Source organism: Phyllobates terribilis, unplaced genomic scaffold (genome assembly GCF_046119375.1).
Source record: "Phyllobates terribilis strain yellow unplaced genomic scaffold, ASM4611937v1 Scaffold_11__3_contigs__length_659146591, whole genome shotgun sequence".
Taxonomy (NCBI): Eukaryota; Metazoa; Chordata; class Amphibia; order Anura; family Dendrobatidae; genus Phyllobates; species Phyllobates terribilis.
The window spans coordinates 509402796-509418615 of NW_027362771.1; the positions used below are offsets into that span (position 1 = coordinate 509402796).

The following is a 15820-nucleotide window of genomic DNA, read 5'->3' on the forward strand; positions in this document are numbered from 1 at the left end:
GCAGAATGGAACAATGCACACAGTGACATCACAGTACAGAAGTAATGATCAACATGAAGCCATTAAGAAAAGGTTTGTTAAAAATTGTAGTGCCCAGTATGGGAGTAGTATGCACAGTGATGTCACAGTATGGTGTTCTGACCAAAGCAAACTAACAGTACAGGAATAGTAGAACTACACTGTGCAGTATCACTGTAACTGTGTACATCATTATAAATGGATGATGCAAAGTGACATCACAAGACAAGAATACAAAGCACAGTGAAGTCCGAGCATAGATTATGAACACTAGTCACTGGAAAGGTTTGGCACATAGTGATGTCATTGTGCATAGAACACACAAAAAAAAATCATCTTTAAAAAACAAAAATACATGATTTTTTTTTTTCAAGTTTTCCTGTATATAAACGGATTTGTTGATTTGGTCTTCGAGCGGTCGGCTCACCATTACATATCACATTCTCTGTATAAATCATTAGTATGAAAAAAAAAGAAGAAAATTGAGTAAAAGTTATAACTTCCACTCCAATATGGCACCACCTGGTGGTCAAAGTGTACAGCAATATGCAGGTCCGTCTAAGGAGCTGAACAATACTGGTCACACATGCTCAGTCACTGCCTCCAGCCAAGCGTCTGCATAGTAAGCCCTTTGGTCACTGCAGAGCAGCTAATACAAATGGGAAATGGGGTAGAAAGCCAATTCTCTTGGCTGCTCTGCAGTGAACAAAGGGTTATGATGCAGACACTTGACTGTAGGAGAGTATTTGAGCAGGTGTGACCTTTTCAGCTCCTGTAGAATTTGACCACCTGGTGGTGCCATATTAAAAAGGCCATAACTCTTAAAAAAAAAAAAAAATCCAGTAAAGAGTAGTATCAGCAGGTTTTTGCTATTTAAATCGGAGCATAGGGTAATGTAAGGGCAGAAAACCTGATTCAAAGCAAGTGTCGCTTGCTGTAGTTTCAACACAATTCGTGTTTTATCAGCAGGATATTATCAGGGCAGGACTAGGTCTCACGTGCAGGCCAGTCAGGCTAACCTGTGTAAACCCGCCCTGTCCACTGACTGGCAGCTTTCACTGTACATTGTCAGCAATCTGCCAATCAGTGGTGAGGGTAGGGTTATAAACAGCTCAGAATTCATTGCTGCACTTAGATCTACAACCTAGAATACAGGCATTTTATCAAACCTGCACCAAGCAGTCCAGTAAGTGATACATTGCTGGAATCAGGATCTCTGCTCCAACATCATTCAGCTCTCAGATTCTTTAGCTAAAACCTACTGACAGATTCTCTTTAAACAGCGTGTTAATCTAGGTTTTTTTTTTGTAAGAATAAATAATTTTTGCAGTGAGAGATGGGGAATGTGTGACACAAAAAGTAATATGCCACCTTAAATTCTCTACACTATGGGACCTGAAGCCTTCTGTTTTTCCACACACAGATTGATACAGTATCTCACCACTGTAGAGTTATACAGAGATCTGCTCAAGCACAACCACAACACAAGCCTATAGGAAGGGCAGCAGCATTCGGCATGTATCTGGCCGCCTTTCTCAGACAACTACAAGTTTCAGCAGGTCTATTTGACATAACTAGTAATGAGAATGTTACCTTACAATGACTAAATATTCAAGGTTTATAGCATATCTTTCTATGTCTTGCACAGAAGAAAAACTTAACAGTATGATCAACACTGTACCGATAGCCAAGAGAGCGTCTTCAAAGTCACCAGACATCTCAGACTTGATACTGGCCTCAATATCCTTCTTTGAAATCTTCTTGTATTCATCAAACACTGGAGACGGCACAGAGCAAAGAGTTAAGTTAAAGCTGTGTGCACAAGCTAGAAAATCCATTTAATAGTTGCGTTTATCTTTGACTTGGTACAATGATTGTGCTGAGAATTCAGCAAAGCTCTAAATCTCCTACATAGACTCAGGAGTAGATTATTGCCATCGGGCCAGTTCCTAGCACTCGGAGCATGCCGTATTTATGCTAAAGGCCAGTACAGTACAGACAGTATAGTGAGCAATGTCTGTAGCTGTGCCAGCACACCTGTATGACTGAAAGCTGGCAGCTCCCAGGAGGAATAAATGTCTGTAGCTGCGCCAGCACACCTGTATGACTGAAAGCTGGCAGCTCCCAGGAGGAATAAATGTCTGTAGCTGCGCCGGCACACCTGTATGACTGAAAGCTGGCAGCTCCCAGGAGGAATAAATGTCTGTAGCTGCACCAGCACACCTGTATGACTGAAAGCTGGCAGCTCCCAGGAGGAATAAATGTCTGTAGCTGTGCCAGCACACCTGTATGACTGAAAGCTGGCAGCTCCCAGGAGGAATAAATGTCTGTAGCTGCGCCGGCACACCTGTATGACTGAAAGCTGGCAGCTCCCAGGAGGAATAAATGTCTGTAGCTGCGCCGGCACACCTGTATGACTGAAAGCTGGCAGCTCCCAGGAGGAATAAATGTCTGTAGCTGCGCCAGCACACCTGTATGACTGAAAGCTGGCAGCTCCCAGGAGGAATAAAGTTAATTTTCTCCCAGATGCCGCTCAGTCAGTACTGTGTTTAAGTAGCTTCATAGCATCATTAGACTGCAGATTAAGAGTGTTATTCAGCCTGACAGGATCCCTTGAAGATGCGCCATTGTAGTGCCACATCTGTTTATGGCATCATTGACCCAAACCCAGAGTCATTATTGTGTGGTGCATAGCAGATGAGGACATGCTGAAATGGTTATTGTTTTTTTAATACAATTTTGAACTACCCTTTTTTTTGGCTCATCTAAAAATAATGTAAAAAATTATTTAAATATTTGATATTACCATGTCCAGAAAAAAATATATATATATGGGTCTCATAATGGTAAACAAACACTTTTTCCCCACGACTTAAAATAAACAAAATAAATATACACATTTGGTATTGCTGACATCATATTGTTAACTCTTTAAAAACCAACCCCAAGAAAAAAAATGGCGGAATTGGACTTTGTTTTTAGTTTTTTTCCTCACCATGTTACCGCACTTAGGGTCCCTGAGCAGGCCGGGGGGGAATCCACTCGCGGTCGGGCACCCCGTCGGGCTATGGGCGGAGGAGAGCGGTGCCAGCGCCCGCCCTTCTCCCCCGCTTGCACAGGGCCCCGGCATGCCTCTGCAGATCCGCTGTCTTCGTGCTGCACGCTCCCTGTGACGTCTCAGGTGAGAGGGTGCGGTGACGCCTTTCCACCACACCCTCCCCTGAGCCATCACAGGCAGCGCAGAGCGGGAAGAGGCCAGCGACTTTGGAGTCTGGACCTGAACAGCGGCAGCAGGTGAAAAGTGAGGTGAGTATTTGATTTTTTTTTTTTATGTATGGAGCATTGCATTGGGGGCCAGTACTCCGCATGGAGCATTGCATTGGGGGCCAGTACTCCGCATGGAGCATTGCATTGGGGGCCAGTACTCCGCATGGAGCATTGCATTGGGGGCCAGTACTCCGCATGGAGCATTATATGGGGTCCATAAGACTGTATGGAGGACTATACTGTCCTGTCTGCACTGTGCGCTGCGAGAATTCGCCGGTTTCTGAGCTACTGTGGAATTTATAATAGATATCACTCATGTAATGGAAGAAGTGAAATCTTCGGCATTGTACTATATATAGATATATTTCTCTGCGGTATCTGTGAATCATGAATCGTGTATGTGTTAAAGGGGCCCACCGAGAGTTTTTCGTCCGGGGCCCAGAAAAACCTGGAGCCGGCCCTGGACCAAAACTACAACTTGGTCAGCAAAAAACAAGCCCTCGTATGGCCAAGTTGACAGGGAGTGGGGGGGCACGAAAACAAAATTGGTCAGTGGCATTTTGGGGTTAATATGGTTTATTTGTATTCATGAGAATGACCTATTAACACATCTGAATGTTCCAGGATAGAAAATGAAATTCAGAACAAAGCCATGTTATAAGAGGTGTACATATTTTACCTTTAAGTAAATGTTTCCTGTTCCTTGCGCAGAGAATGGTCAAAAATTTGACTTCGTCTGTTCCCCATTTCTTCTCACCAGCTTCGTACAAGTCCTGGAACAAGTTGAGCAAAGTTCAAGGTCAATGTACCACTTAAACTAGGGTGCTGTGTAAAGAGAAGAATCGGTGTGGCGCTAACAGAACCAGATTTTTTTTCCCTATTCAGAAGGGAATTCAGTCAGAATCCCAAAAGGGAAGAGCAGCTATAAAGGACATCTTCTCTGGGGGTCCTAATAGTGAGGCATCTTATCTGTGTACTGCTGGAGAAAAAACTCTGGAAAAGTGAAGACAGAATTTCCAAGTTGTGAAAATTAAAAAGGTCTTTACTGTACATTTCCATTCATTAACAGCAAGCAAAAAGGTTGAACATGTGAAGAACATTAAAAAGTTCAGTTACTTTCTATCATACAATGTCTAAGAAATAGTTATTTAAAATCTGTAAACTAACATTAAACCTAGACAGAAAAAAAAAAAAAAAAAAAAAATCTAGTCACCCTCAGTTTTCTAGTCTGCAAGATCCTTAAAAGGGGTAATCCAAAACTTTTTTTTTAGATGGACTACGGGACTTCTCATAGGCAAGTACTTAACTACCGGCTTGTGCTTCCCTACAACGATCTTTCCTGATTCCTTAAAATCACAGACCGCTCCTGCAGCCAATTCTCCCGCTTCCTGTGATGCCACATCGACAGAGCAGTCCCTTCTCTTCCGCTCTGCTCTGTCCATGGGGCATCACTGCTTACATCATTGATTGACCTCCAGCTCAGCCTAACAGCAGGGAGCCGGCTGTCAATCAACATAACAGCAGTGAGATTGTCATGTTGACAGAGCGGAAGAGAAGGGACTGCTCTAGCGACATGACCTCACAGGAAGCAGGAGAACCTGCGGCAGGAGCGGTCTATGACAGCTTTGAGTCCAGAGAGATGATCGCAGGGCAGAACAGGCAGGCATTTGGCAATTAAATTTTTCCTGGGTCTGATCAATATGGATCATCAGTTGATTGAATTACTTCTCCAGCTGCTGCGATATATCCTTACACAATTTTTTCCTGTTTAAGGACAGAATATATCTCCAGGAGAGGGGCATGGCTATGGGGGCGTCTTGTGCGCCCTCATATGCGTGCCTCTTCCTGGGTTACTGGGAACATGGTATAAACTACCCGGACAAAGACGATGGAGTGGTCTACATGTGGGTCCGCTTCATTGATGATTTGTTTCTGATCTGGCAGGTTGGGGCGCACCAGCTGGAGAGTTTCTTTGATGAATTGAATAGAAACGCACGAAACATACGACTGACATTCTTTGAGCCCTACGGACATCAAATTTATTGATTTACGAATTAAGAAGGAGATGGATGCTCAAATTTCAACTGACATACAGTACAGACCAAAAGTTTGGACACATTCTCATTTAAGGATTTTTCTGTATTTTCATGACTATGAAAATTGTACATTCACACTGAAGGCATCAAAACTATGAATTAACACAAGTGGAATTATATACTTAACAAAAAAACTGTGAGACAACTGAAAATATGTCTTATATTCTAGGTTCTACAAAGTAGCCACCTTTTGCTTTGATGACTGCTTTGCACACTCTTGGCACTCTCTTGATGAGCTTCAAGAGGTAGTCACCGGAAATGGTCTTCCAACAATCTTGAAGGAGTTCCCAGAGATGCTTAGCACTTGTTGGCCCTTTTGCCTTCACTCTGCGGTCCAGCTCACCCCAAACCATCTCGATTGGGTTCTGGTCTGGTGACTATGGAGGCCAGGTCATCTGGCGTAGCACCCCATCACTCTCCTTCTTGGTCAAATAGCCCTTACACAGCCTGGAGGTGTGTTTGGGGTCATTGTCCTGTTGAAAAATAAGTGATGGTCCAACTAAACGCAAACCGGATGGAATAGCATGCCGCTGCAAGATTCTGTAGTAGCCATGCTGACTCAGTAAGCCTTCAATTTTGAATAAATCCCCAACAGTGTCACCAGCAAAGCACCCCCACACCATCACACCTCCTCCTCCATGCTTCACGGTGGGAACCAGGCATGTAGAGTCCATCCGTTCACCTTTTCTGCGTCACACAAAGACACGGTGGTTGGAACCAAAGATCTCAAATTTGGACTCATCAGACCAAAGCACAGATTTCCACTGGTCTAATGTCCATTCCTTGTGTTCTTTAGCCCAAACAAGTCGCTTCTCCTTGTTGCCTGTCCTAAGCAGTGGTTTCCTAGCAGCTATTTTATCATGAAGGCCTGCTGCACAAAGTCTCCTCTTAACAGTTGTTGAAGAGATGTGTCTGCTGCTAGAACTCTGTGTGGCATTGACCTGGTCTCTAATCTGAGCTGCTGTTAACCTGTGATTTCTGAGGCTGGTGACTCGGATAAACTTATCCTCAGAAGCAGAGGTGACTCTTGGGCTTCCTTTCCTGGGGCGGTCCTCATGTGAGCCAGTTTCTTTGTAGCGCTTGATGGTTTTTGCAACTGCATTTGGGGACACTTTCAAAGTTTGCTCAATTTTTCAGACTGACTGACCTTCATTTCTTAAAGTAATGATGGCCATTTGTTTTTCTTTGCTTAGCTGCTTTTTTCTTGCCATAATACAAATTCTAACAGTCTATTCAGTAGGACTATCAGCTGTGTATCCACCTGACTTCTGCACAACACAACTAATGGTCTCAACCCCATTTATAAGGCAAGAAATCCCACTTATTAAACCTGACAGGGCACACCTGTGAAGTGAAAACCATTTCCGGTGACTACCTCTTGAAGCTCATCAAGAGAATGCCAAGAGTGTGCAAAGCAGTCATCAAAGCAAAAGGTGGCTACTTTGAAGAACTTAGAATATAAGACATATTTTCAGTTGTTTCACACTTTTTTTGCTAAGTATATAATTCCACATGTGTTAATTCATAGTTTTGATGCCTTCAGTGTGAATGTACAATTTTCATAGTCATGAAAATACAGAAAAATCTTTAAATGAGAAGGTGTGTCCAAACTTTTGGTCTGTACTGTATATAGAAAAAGAGGCAGTAAATTCACTGCTTAGTGCAAAATCCTCTCATCCCCCTCAAGTAATTAAATCGATCCCTACGGGACAATTCCTCCGGGCTCAGAGAATATGTTCCTCAAATGCTCTATTCGTAAATAAAGCTAATGAATTGCAAAAACGCTTTAAAGCCCGTAATTATAACAATGATGTTATCCAACAGGGCTATACTAGAGCAGCGGCAACCTCAAGGGATCAACTTCTGAGAAATAAACAAAAGAAAAAAGATGATCAGGTGAGATTGATAACTCCATATCATGCACATTGAAGGGAAATGTCTGCAATATTTACAAGATACTGGCCGGTGCTTATGTCGGATCCCATCCTTAAAAATATCATATCCTCAAAACCTTTGATAACCCCAAAAAGATCTCAAAATTTAAATGATGTACTGGTAAGAAGTCACTATATACCACCTTCAATAGAAGGGTCATTTTTTTGGCTCCTGTAGTCCGAAATGGGGCTGTTACCCCTGTGGCTCCTGTGGAGCTTTCGGTTTTCATGATTCCTCCAATACTCGTACTTTTAAAATTCTTCATCGGATAACTTGTCGCTCAACTGATGTAATCTATTTGGCAATTTGTCCCTGAAAATTAATTTATGTGGGACTAACATCCAGAGAATTTTGTGTTAGAACCCTAGAACACATACGGGACATCAAGAATGCGGCTAAAATTTCTGATCCAGAACAAATAGCCAAACTAAAAAATGTCCCTAAAACATTTTCGTGAGTGCCATAACTAACTGGCGCCTTTTACGATTTCGAGCGATCGATCAAATCCATTTAGGTGCGAGAGGAGAAGAAGCTAAAAATCTACGATATAAAACGGAAGCAAAATGGATTACCGTTCTTGATACAGTCAAACCTAAGGGTTTGAATGACCTAGTGAGCTTGGCCCCATTTCTGCGGTGATCGTGACATTGATGTGATTGCATCTGTACTACTTACTCTACTTACTCCCATGCCAATATACCGTACTGCTTTTCCTGGGAAACGTATATTATTTAATAATGCATATAATAATATTTGAATAAATGATAAATGTGAAATATTCATGAGGGATTGATTAGCTTGTTGTTTTCATTATACTAATGTATGAATATGGAAATTTGAATCTATTGATTTTTTTATCCTTAAGATTATGAACCCGGATAAAATGAAGATAATACCCTCTGAAACGACATAGGAGATTTATTATATATATATATATATATATATATATATATATATATATATATATATATATATATATATATATATATATATATATATATATATATATATATATATATATATATATATATATATATATATATATATATATATATACACACACACACACATACACCTGACTTTCCTGCATGTATTGTATTATATGTGGTTATAAATGGATACTGGGGAAACTTTGCCCTAATCCAAAATGGCGCCATGTGATCTCCCATGTGGTGCGCGTGTGTGCCGTGTCATCGTGGGCTCGCCTCCACCACCCGGCGTCCAACTGGAACTCTGGCCTTGCAGACATGCACAGTTTGACTTCCGGGACGCTGGCCGTGGGAGTGCGACGCATGATGGACGCAATACACGCGCCCATGATCATGGGTCGCTCCAGGTGACCCGGATCTATTCACTAGATAAAAACCCAGGCATAGCACTGCCTCAGTACCCCCCGACGAAGCAGAACGCAAAACGCGTGTTGGGGTACGAGGCAGTGTGGTTCCTTACAAGATGGCACATGGTCTGTATGTTTATACTGACTAAACAGATTCTCATCAAGCTGTGGGGGTCACAGCATGTTTCTTTGGCTGCTACTTTCTTGATTTATCTCTGGGTGGCTTTTGACACTAGCTAACCAGATAATCTTCTGACCCATTGAGATAATAGACATAACACTTTAATTTCTGTATATGAGATACATATGCTGGCTTCTAAAATTTCAATATTATGCACTACAAGTAGAATTATTGTTATGATTGACTTATTATTAAGCTATATGTATATGAATTCACAATATATACTATTTATGTAACCATATTTTTTTGAGTATGTGTATTGAACTTCTGTATCATGTCTGTTACTATAGTTGAATGAACCAATCATGATCCCAAATTAGATTTTCATCTAGAACCACACTGCCCTAGTCTTTTAAATGGGTCTTTTTTAGGGGCAATTTTACACAAGGGGTGTCTGTTGATCGTGTAATGTAACTCTTTGATCTAATAAACTTATAAATTTTGATAGCACATAAACTTTCATTCTTTGATTTATTCCAATGAGGGATGAGAATTAATATAGTTAATATTGGGTATCCTCATTGTCTTTCTAAATAGAGTTTTATATTTGAAATGAGCCTGATTGTCCAATTATGTGTATTTATAGGCAGTTGGCAATTACCTTCCAGTAAGTGTTTAGTCCCACAGGGAAAATAAAAAGTCCCTGAATCTCTTTAAACTCTCAATACCATGCCACACCTATAGAGGCCATATTATGGCCGCAAAAAAACACACGACCGCTCTATGGTTGTGTACGTTTTGTAGAAATCCTGCAGGAAGAAAGTTGCGTAAAAAAATACAAGTTTTTGCTGAGTTTTTGACTTTTTACTGCATATTTTTCTCCACTCATTGGTATAGGTGAAATCTGCTGCAAAAATGCTGCAAGAATTGACATACTGCAGATTAGAATCTGCAAGCATAAAATAAGCAACATGTGCATGAGGCTTCAGAAAACTCATTTTGCTAGTCCTGTAAAATGCTGCAGAATTTCTGCATCAAATCCGTGCAGAAAAAAAAAAACGCAATGTGTGAACATAGCCTAATGGAGAAATTGTTGTTAAAGGAACAGTAAACACAGAAAAAATACAGTTTGACTAAAAGAAAAAGGATGACACTAAGCGCAATAGGATCTTATCCAGAGTGAGGAATAAGGTATTAGGTGAGCAGTTCCTCAATTTCACCTGTCAGGGTTATATTAACCCACAATAGAGGAATCGGGATGTATCAGTTGATGCAGCACCCTTAGATCGGCTGTCCAGTTTTAACAATTAATTGGTAGGAGAATGTGGGCGAGTCCAGGGAGCAGCAGTGATCAAATCAAGCGGTTTGTTCTCTACGCATTTCTAGGTTGAACTAACTTCTTCCTCAGAAAAACCACAATAGTAAATCAGGAAATACAACTGCGAAACGCGTAGAGAATAAACCGTTCGATCTTATCGACACTGCTCCCTGGCCTCTTGTTCTCTACATCAACCCCGAGGACTATCACCCACACTCTCCTACCAACTGATTTTAACAAAAGTTTAACAGAATGAAGCTTACCATGCGCCTCAACGTTTAATGGTTTAGTCAATTCCATGTACGGTCCGTCCCCAGTTCGTTAAACCACTGTTTCCCAACTGCAGTCCTCAAGGCCCATAAACAGGTCATGTTTTCAGGATTTCCTTAGTATCGCACAGGTGATAATTACATCACCTGCACAGGCAATAATTCCATCACCTGTACAATACTAAGGAAATCCTGAAAACATGACATGTTGGTGGGCCTTGAGGACTGGAGTTGGGGAACACTGCGTTAAATGACATCTGAACCATGTTAGTACAATTCCTTGCCATTTAAAGGGCTGCTCCACTACTTTTAGAATAGATAATATCAGATTAATGGAGGTGTGGTACCCAGCACCACAATTGGTCATCTGATCTCCGTGCCAGCTGTGACCAGATGTTAGTTGATGGACCTGTGCATTTTAGGTCCGCAACTGCTTCGTAGTAGTCGCTGCCAGGTAATGGAGATCCTATACTATTCAGTATGGTGCAGCGGCCACTAAACAGTTGATTGAGCTGTTCTGTTCAGCTCCGCAAATGTGAATATTTGGCTAATGGCAGCACTGAGAACAGATGATCAGTGGCAGTGCCAGGTGTCAGACCCCCACTGATCAGATACGGATTACCTATCTGAATTGGTTATGAATATAAAAGGTAGTGGAATAAACCCTTTAACTAAATGGAGGAGCAAAGGCCCCTCTATGGTTTCCAACTGCACGTACAGTGCTGTGGCTGAACAGATGCGCCTGGTACTGTAGTTCACTTTAGCTTTGAGATGGAGCTATGTTGAAGTAAGTGAAGGCAACTTCATTTAGTTATTTGCTGGGTTTTCCTGGCAGCTCTAAAAATGGCCCGATCCCAGACATTGTCCTGACCTTTACCCTCTAACTGCTGTACAGGAACCTGGACTTATGCAGGGACTCCAGGGCTGGGGCTACGGGGTAGGCTGCTGGCCTGTGATGCAGGCTGGCAGGTTGCTGGGTCAGAACCGGTGGGGGTTGAGGTGTGGGGGAGGGGGGCAGTAAAAGCACGTGATAAGATGCAAGAAAAGTCCCTAAATGGGCTGAGATCAGAATAGAAAACCAAAATACAGGAGTTGAGGAGCAGCAGCAGCAAACCAGAGGAAGAACAAACTATATGTGGCAGCTACCAGCAATAAGCTGCGAGCTTTAGTAAGGTGTGGTGCGTTCCAATTGGCTGAAGCAGGGAGCCAATTACTCCAGCTGGACATCAGACATACCCATACTGCAAGGCACTACAGGTCCCAGCCATCCTAATGTTAGTGGCTGGACAGAACTTGCCCCACACAGAGCTACTGGTCCCAATGTCACCTCCATCACCAGCATAATCAATCAATATAGCGGCGCCTGGTGACCGAAGATGTCGCAAGAGAAGATCTTGAAGGAGATGTGACAGTGGAGGTGTAAGGAGCCAGACCCCCTCCCCAAGCAATAAATAATTGATTAATTGAGAAGGAGGAGTTACTAGACTGTAATTTTCCTGGCTTAAGAACCATAAGGCTATGTACAACACACATGGAAATAGATGCATTGTATACATAGATGCCAGTTACAGACATTTGTAAGTATTCCCTCAGTGGAAGTGCAGAAGTTACAGGAAAATATCTGCTAAATATTTAATAGCGGGCATTATTATTATTCCAGCTGAAGTTATTGTTCACCATTATATTGCTAAAACGCAGCTGCGACAGCAGCCTCCGAACACTGTAAATCTCTTCCTAAAGAAAAAAAATAAATAAGATTCATTTTAAGTTAAAAAAAAAACAACTATGACATTCATAATCTACAGAAAATTCCACCTGAGGTGTTAAAAGAGGCACAAGTACAAAGCATGGACTGAGCTGAAAGGAAGGCAGCGTCTCCGAGGAAGATGTAGAACTGTGAGCCGAATTCCTTGCGAGGGGGAAAGCTCAGCGTGCGTCTGTACGGGGGATGGCACAGGGCGAATAAGCAGCGGAAAAACAATGAAGGAAAATATAGCAGCAAGAAATTTGTCAGAAATGGAGGATTTTTTTTTTTTTTTAAAGCAGAACAAAAAAGACTGAATCCCGCTGTCTTCACAAAGCCTTCACATGTCTCAGACATTCTGCAGACGGCTCGGAATTATCCATGTGAAACCTGCAGTTTATTTTAGACTTTACAGTTCTGACAGGAGCAGCGCTGGGGAAAGATTTGAGAAGGTTAAACTCACATTTCAGTCTATATGTAGATGTAATTTGCTTATGTGGAGTATCTTAGTAAAGATTATTGTTTTACTGATCTTGAGCTCACATTAAATGATGCGTTAGAAATTCTACCTGCAGTTTCTTAAAGGGGCTATCCACAATGGGGGGTGTGAGGGAGGGGCACTGGAAGTTGGGGAAGAATACAATAAAAACAAGGATTCCCTACTTATCTACCGTCACTCAAGCTCCTCCTGCATTACCGTGCTCCAAACATCTACAGGTAACCACTGCAGCCAATCACTGACCTCAGTGGGGAAACCACTCAGATCAGTGATTGGCTACAGAGGTCATAGCTGCGGGACAGTAAATCAAGACAAGCTACACACAACAGCAGTGGCGTCGATGCTGTATAAAATCTAACAGGCAAGTGATGCTTGTTTTATTATTTTCTAGTGTGACTCCCTTTTATCCAAGTTAATGAAACCCCTTTAATTCTCATCACATTGCCTACATTACCCTTCACCCTCAGGATCTGTACAAAGCATATTCTGCTGTATTGCATTTTGGGTGATGTGTAATTTACCCCATGAACAATAGAGCTAATCTGAATATATAATATATTCCTCCCAGAATATACTCTGGTGGCAGAGCAGTCGGCATCCATTCGGTCTTTTATTACCCTTGACTGGCAAAATTTCCTTCTGAAAAGGGGTTGTTTTGCCTTCTTTTGGATCAACACTGGAGAAACTAGTTGTTGAACTAGGTCACTTTTAACCAATGTATTCCAGCCAAGGACACACAGGAAATCTAGGGAAACACAAGTCAATTGCATCGGCTTCAGCTTTGATACTGGATTGATGAAGAAGTCAAGAACATCTGTTTTCATGTAGATGTTAAGAGCCATACTGAAGCCAGTGATTTACTGAACACTACAGGCCCAGATGCTGAAACCCAAGAAAATTCACTCACAGTGCCCACTCTAATGAAAGGAGACCCCGATCGTGCCACTTTGGCCAGTAGAGGAGGAAATGAAAAATGAGAAAATCCATTTAGCTTCTTACCATGCTTTCAATATAATCAGGACAATTAAGTTTAGATCACCTAATCGAGAGGAGTTGCATTAAGAACCGTGAATTGCACAGAACACACACACATACCTTGGCATCCTGCTTGGCAAGTGAATCATCAACATTATCACTTTGGTCTCGGCCGCCCTGTAGAACAAGATCGTTAATATATTAGGTCTATAAGATTACACTAGTTTTCAGAAGCGAACATTTGCATGTTACCTATAGTCCACCTCTGCAGAAGAAGAGTATTCCAATCTTACTGTTAAAATAGTATTTAATACAACTCCTCAGCAGCGCTATGTGCCGACGACTGCCAACAGGGTGGAACAGATTTGTCCACAGATGGGTTACTTTAGTTAGCTAGTATTAAAGTCACTTAATTCTTTTGTACAGGGATAGGAATTATTTTACTATTAAACTATGTAAATTATTAAAAAATAAATAAAAACACGCATCTACCAGACCCCATAACTAAACTTTACTACCAATCCCTTGGCTACTACTTCCTGCAAGGGTCATCACTACAGTGGACACATTTTGTCTGAGCTGTAAGAAAGTCACCCAGATGCCCTCACCGGAAGTGGAAGCCAGCGGCAGCAGTACGGAGGTGTGGGTGGGCTAAAATAAGTCAAATATGTGGATATTTCTAGATTAGCTTCAAAGCTAAGTGAATGTAGTGGACAGCCCCATTAAGTCATGCGTTTTATTAATTTATGCGGCCTTATTTTCACGCCTCAAATAGCACAAAGAAATTTTATGCCGTTTGGCTAATAGCTATTAGAATACAGCTGAGGGGAGCTGTCTCACAACTTCTCAGCAGTGACTGATGGGCTGTGGGTATCTACTTCTATACCTGCAGCCTGTAAATCACAGGACGTAGACAGGGGCATGAATGCTTCAAATATTTATTAAAACACTAAAAAAAATAATAAAAAAAAAAAAGGCAGGAACTACTCGTGTCATCATGGAGGGTTCTAGAAAAAGAATTACCATCAAGTCTTTTTCCCATTTTCTCCAATCACCCTCCAGGACAGCACCACAGGAGGAATACCAAAGAATAATGTCAGAGAGGGACAACAGTTTGGAAAACTTTTCTTCCAAAAGCCAGGTCTTTATTGGACATTAAGTCTAATCTATAATGCTTAGATAAGGTATGGACCTAGGACCTGGTAGAGACTCTGCAGGTGAGCTTGATGGAGGCACTTGCTCTTAGTCCAAGATACAGACACGGCCCTACTAGAATGAGCTGCTAATTTCTCCAGAGGTGATAGATTCTCCTTTCTATACGCTCCACAGATTGCCCTCTCAATCCAGTTAGCAATTGTGCTCAGACGTCTTTCCCCACCCCTTGATTTGACAGTAGTGCCAAACAGATTCTGATCCTTCCTCCAGGATTCTGATTGTTGAAGATAGTTAAAGGGGAGCCATTTCATATGAATGATGGATCCAAGCAAAAAAATATATTTTCAAGAAACTGTAGGTAGGGATCTCTGATGGAGAGGGCATGAAGTTTATAGATTCTCCTAGCCATTGTAATTGCTACCAGGAAAGCCGCTTTCCAGGATAGTTATGCCAAGTCCAGTGAGTATATCTGTTAGAATGGAGGCAGTGTTTTTCTGGGATCAGAATATCGTCCTTAAAAAAAGTCCATCTTGGATGTAGAAGGCTACAGATATGAATCTCATTATCCAATGATTGTCTGCCAGGCTCAGATCAAAGAATGAGCTTAGAGCTGAAACCTGGACTTTGAGGGTACTAAGCTTTAAGTCTCTGTCTAGACCACTTTGTAGAAAATCTAGAATTTGGGCCATTTCCGGATGAAGGGGTCTGGAGGATTAAAGCCACACCATAATAATAATAAAAAAAATCTTCCATATCTTGGTATAGATGGTATTTGGTTTCTTCTTCTGCTTCCTACCTGAAGGGTGCCAATGACATAGTCTGAGAGTCCTTTAGCATTTAGGATCATGAATTCCGAAGCAACGCCACCAGATACAAGCTCTGGGGGTCTGCATGATAAATCTGACTTTTTTTGAAGGCTGCTGATTGGTGGGAGAATTAAGGAGCCTTCTAATCTCAGGCTGTTCAATGTCCTGAACCAGCTCCTCTTTGGCTAGAAAGGCACTGGGATGAAGAGACCAGATCAGTGGGGGAACAGGCAGAGGTGAGTAGTTATTTTTTTAATGTGGGGCCCATTATACTGTATGGA

At 41.8% G+C, this 15820-nt stretch overlaps 1 protein-coding gene across 3 annotated transcripts in view; it reads right to left on the reverse strand.

Annotated features, from left to right (window-relative positions):
• ANXA4 (annexin A4) overlaps positions 1–15820 on the reverse strand; it is an 84167-nt gene that overhangs the window by 8545 nt on the left and 59802 nt on the right. For all 3 annotated transcript variants that reach the window (XM_073653609.1, XM_073653611.1, XM_073653610.1), the window contains 3 exons: positions 13699–13755; positions 3965–4058; positions 1700–1795 (listed from right to left, as the gene is read on the reverse strand). In XM_073653609.1, coding sequence (XP_073509710.1) covers positions 1700–1795; positions 3965–4058; positions 13699–13755 — 247 coding nt within the window. The remainder of the gene's footprint in view (positions 1–1699; positions 1796–3964; positions 4059–13698; positions 13756–15820) is intronic.